The 5045-nt window shown below is 51.1% G+C and overlaps 1 protein-coding gene across 1 annotated transcript; it reads left to right on the plus strand.

Annotated features, from left to right (window-relative positions):
* The first annotated feature begins 3545 nt into the window (after positions 1 to 3545).
* Slc35g6 (solute carrier family 35 member G6) lies at positions 3546 to 5045 on the plus strand. Its single transcript, XM_050162561.1, has 2 exons — positions 3546 to 3602; positions 4026 to 5045. The coding sequence occupies exons 1-2, from the start codon at positions 3546 to 3548 to the stop codon at positions 5043 to 5045; spliced, it is 1077 nt and encodes a 358-aa protein (XP_050018518.1).

Raw genomic sequence — 5045 nt, forward strand, 5'->3', positions numbered from 1 at the left:
CGCCGCCGCCACTGACATCATCGGCTCCCCCCCTCGCCCCGGTCCTCCCCCCCACCCCCACCCCCGGAAACAGTCCCCCCCCAGCGCCGCTGCTGCTGCCGAGAGGAAGCCAGCGCCGCGCAGCCGACACCGACCCTGGGCTCTGGTGTCCGATGGCCTTGGCCCGGTGGATCCCATACAGGGAACAAACGACAAACGACGCTGGGTGGACACCTTGCCGGGGCCGTGGCCGGGCTGTACTGCCCTCGACCACTCACTCCCTGGGAAGGGACTCACCCCCACGCCCGCCCTTCCCTCTGCACATTCTTCACTCAGGGGTGCACATTGCCTAGAGCTTGCTGCGTGTGCACATTTGCTCACCACCGACACGCACACCATACACGTTCTCCCGGGTCGCAAACATACAACACGGTAGACTCACAATTGGGCCCAAAGGAACCTACAGACCCACAGTCAGCATCCTCAGAGGGCAACAGCCCTGGGGCACCCCTTTAGGAATGCCTACGGACTTTCATCAGACCCACAGGCAAGGAAGGCCCTAATGTGGCATAATGGGGGCCTTACATGAATGATCACTAGTGCAGATAAACACAAAGCTTGGAATTTGATCTTAACCAGTGGAAATACCCACTTCTGGGTCCTTGCATATAAACGCAGGTCTTGGTGTTGGGTCTCCTGCACTAGCTGCACAGCATAAGCATAAGAAACGTAAGAAGCATAATACACTCCACACAAGAAACATATTCCTGAACTGTCAGTGGACATAATACACTCCACACAAGAAACATATTCCTGAACTGTCAGTGGACATAATACACTCCACACAAGAAACATATTCCTGAACTGTCAGTGGACATAATACACTCCACACAAGAAACATATTCCTGAACTGTCAGTGGACATAATACACTCCACACAAGAAACATATTCCTGAACTGTCAGTGGACATAATACACTCCACACAAGAAACATATTCCTGAACTGTCAGTGGACATAATACACTCCACACAAGAAACATATTCCTGAACTGTCAGTGGACATAATACACTCCACACAAGAAACATATTCCTGAACTGTCAGTGGACATAATACACTCCACACAAGAAACATATTCCTGAACTNCTGAACTGTCAACGGGACAATCCTACCGATTCCTCCCTGGTGTCGCAAAATTTAAAACTCTGGAGAGGTCTGGCATGATGCTACTAGGAGGCCAACCTGGTTTAAGCAGCAAGTTCCGGGTCAGCCAGGGCTATGTAATGAGAGCCCCACCTCAAAAAAAAACCAAGACAACCCCACCCTAAACAAAAACAAAAAACCATCAGGAGACAGAGGCGCAAACTCTCAGAATTCTCCCTGTGGAACATGGTGGCTCAGGTATTAAGGTAGCAGAGACAGGACGATCACTGCAAGCTCAAGGTGTAGCAAATTCCAAGTCCCTCAGACCTATACAAGCTGTACAGCAACCCTTTCTCTAAACAACAACAGCAACGAAACAAACAAACCCACCCCAACACCCCTTCAAACATCTGTGAAGCTAAGCTTGGTGCCCCATGCCTATAATCCCAAGCACTCTGGGAGAGGATAGCGTGAGACCAGATTTCAAGGCCAGATTCCACAGAGTACTAGTGAGTTTGAGACCAGCCTGGGCAAGACCTCGGATCAAAAGAGCAGGAACTGAGGGTTAGAAAAATTGCTCAGTGGTTAAGAGAGGGTAGTGCTCTTGCAGACGATCCAAGAGTTCGATTCCCAACGTCTAAGTCAGGCTATTCATACTGTCCTGTAACTCCAGCTCCAGGGGACAGGATATCTCTGGCCTCTGCAGGCACCTGCATTCATGCACATCCTGTTACACTGATGCACTCACACACAGTTAAAAATAAAATACAGCTTGGGTCTGGAGAGATGGTTCACACTGTGCACTCATGTGCACGTACCCACACAGGCTCTTTTTCTTTCTTCCCCCCCCCCCCCCCCCCCCCCCCCCTCCTCCCCCCCCCCCCCCCCCCCCCAGTCTCCCTGTAGCTCTGGCTGGCCTGGAATTCATTCTATCACTCTGTAGATCAGGTTGGCCTGAAACTCACAAAGCTCTTCTTCTGCTCCCCAAATGCTGGGATTTGAGGTATGGGCCATCACGCCTGCCCACACACTAACTTTTTTCAAAAAAGAAACTGAGACTATAAAGACGGTTCAGTGGTTAAGAGCACTGACTGCTTGTCCAGGTCCAACTCTCAGAACTCACATGGCGGCTCACCTTCATTTCGAGGGATATGCCCCCTTTTCTGACCTCCAAGGGCACCGAACACACATATGGCACACAGACATACATGTGGGCAAAACACTCACGCACACAAAATAAAACTAAAAAAATAGGCATAAAGGCCGGGCGGTGGTGGTGCATGCCTTTAGTCCCAGCACTCCAGAGGCAGAGGCAAGCGAATCTTTGTGAGTTCGAGGCCAGCCTGGTCTACAGAATGAGTTCTATGATAGCCAACGCTAAACAGAGAAACCTGTCTCTAAAAACCAATAATAATAATAATAAAATAAAGAAACAAGAGAGAGATAGCTCACCTGATAAAGTGCTATCAAACAAACATGAAATAAAGACCTGGACTCAAGAAAAAAGCTGGGAAGATGGCTCGGAGTTTAAATCTAAAAGCCCCACATAAAGCCAGGCATAGTATTGGCTTTTCTAAACCCAGCTCCCCTCCAGTGTTGAGATGGAAGGCAGAGTCGGTAGGATCCCCAGGAGCTCTCAGGCCAGCATTCTGACATTTGCTGAAGCACACAGCAAGACTCAGACTAGGCAGAATGTAAGGACAGACACCTGAGCTGTTCTCTGACCTCTGCACGCTCACCAGAACGAGAGAGAGAGAGAGAGAGAGAGAGAGAGAGAGAGAGAGAGAGAGAGAGAAGCCAAGCATGCAATGCTCAAAATCATAAAGTGGGGGAGATGGAGGCACGTGGATCCCTGGGGTTTTTTGTCCAGTGAGCCTAACCTACTAGGCAAGTTTTGGTCAACGAAGAGACCCTGTTTTTTAAAAAAAAAATTGAGAGGTAGAAAGAACCTGAAGAAAAATACCCAATGTCACCCTCTATGTGTCATGTATGGACATGAACACACAAACACGTACAGAAACAAAAAAAAAAAATACAACCCTTATAAAATGAGGCAAAACATTAACCAAAAGCAGTTTTATTACAGAACTGAGAGAGGGAGAGAGAGGGAGAAGGAAGGAAGGTGAGAGAGAATGAGAATGAACCTGGAGTCATAGCAACAAGGATAGAAAACAAGCCTGGGACAGTGGTGTACACCTGTGATCTGCCCAGACAACACAGCGAATTCCAGAACAGCCTGGCCTACAGAAAGATTTTGTCTCGTTCCCCCTTATCCCCCAAACTCACACCAAATCAAAACCACAAACCAACCCACAAAATAAACAGTAACAACAGACCAGAGTTGGAATTTATGAGAAAACAGTCCCTCCCCACCCCCTCAGGAAGGTTCCAGGGAAGAACCTTACCCCCACTCCAGCCAAGTCACAATGGCTGGAGCTCTGAAGGGGACCCCAGGAGGAGAGGAGGAAGTCCAAAAAGAGACGGTGAGTATCGGGACAAAGGGGCAACGGTCAGCATCCTCCTCTAAACTTCCCAGTGGTCCTGGAGACGCCTACAAGTGAAATTCATAATGATATACCCAGAAGTCCCGGGAGCCTGTGACATCATATGGATACATAACATTTGTAGCTAACTCCCTTTCCTCTAACGAACAGAGTATCCCTGGGTCCTCTGTTTTCTCCCAGGAACATGATGCTCCCAGAGACACAGGATGCTGCAAGACTTCCCCCACCTGCTTCCTGCTTTACATGCTCAAGGCCCACATTGTACCACCTCATCCATCCTTAAGCCCTTTCTAGCTCCCATGAGCTCCCATAAGGGTCCACGACCTCAACCTGGCACTCACCTTACCCCATGTTGCGCAGGCTGTGGTTGCCCTCATGTCCAAGCTCCTTTCTTCCTAACAGGATGCCAGCCATCCCTATTTCAACTTACCTGACTTCACCCAGCCATCACCGCCCTCCACTCCAGTCAGCTTCCTCTCGAACTCTCACCATCGCTGCAGGCCCTCTGATGTCACCAAGGGCCTGTTTGTGGCCCTGCTGGGTGGAGGCCTGTCTGCTGGCTTCGTGGGCCCGTTCTCCCGTATGGCTTACCAGACCTCCCACTTGCCCTCGCTGGAGCTGCTCATCTTTCGATGCCTCTTCCACCTCCCCATTGCCTTGTTACTTAAGTTTCGTGGTGATCCGCTGCTAGGACCTCCTGATGTCCGGGTCCGGGCCTTCCTTCACGCCATGCTCAATGTCCTCAGCATTGGATGTGCTTACAGAGCGGTGCAGGTGGTGCCTGCTGGCAACGCAGTCACTGTTCGCAAAGGCTCTTCCACCGTGTGCTCTGCCCTCCTAGCACTCTGTCTGGAGAGCCAAGGTCTCAATGGCTACGCCTGGTGTGGCCTGTTCGGCAGCACCCTTGGACTAATCATCATCGTGGGACCTGGACTAGGCACATTGCAAGAGGGGACGACAGGCCTCTACACGGCCCTGGGCTACGTACTGGCTTTCCTGGGAGGTCTGGCACTGTCACTGGGGCTACAGGTTTACCGCTCTCTACACTTCCCCTCCTGCCTACCAACAGTGGCCTTCCTATTCGGCCTGGTGGGGTTAATGGTCTCTGTACCAGGCCTCTTTGTGCTGCAGACACCTGTGCTACCCCAAGACCCTCTGAGCTGGAGCTGCGTGGTGGCAGTGGGGCTCCTTGCGTTGGTTTCCTTTGTGTGTGTGAGCTATGCAGTCACCAAGGCCCACCCTGCCCTGGTATGTGCTGTCCTGCACTCTGAGGTGGTGGTGGCCCTGATGTTGCAGTACTACGTGCTCTATGAGACTGTGACACCTTTTGACATCATGGGAGCGGGGGTTGTGCTGGGCAGCATTGCCGTCATCACTGTCCAGAACCTCAGCTGTGAGCAGGAAGGGCAGATGGAGGAGTGA

Source organism: Alexandromys fortis, unplaced genomic scaffold, assembly GCF_014885135.2.
Source record: "Alexandromys fortis isolate MF-2015 unplaced genomic scaffold, M_Fortis_MF-2015_v1.1 scaffold_84, whole genome shotgun sequence".
Lineage (NCBI taxonomy): Eukaryota > Metazoa > Chordata > Mammalia > Rodentia > Cricetidae > Alexandromys > Alexandromys fortis.

Coding starts and splice junctions, on each gene's coding strand:
- Slc35g6 (XM_050162561.1), top strand. CDS start 3,546: ATGGCTGGAGCTCTGAAGGGGACCCCAGGAGGAGAGGAGGAAGTCCAA. Junction 3,603..4,025: donor AGGAAGTCCAAAAAGAGACG/GTGAGTATCGGG, acceptor TCTTCCTAACAG/GATGCCAGCCATCCCTATTT.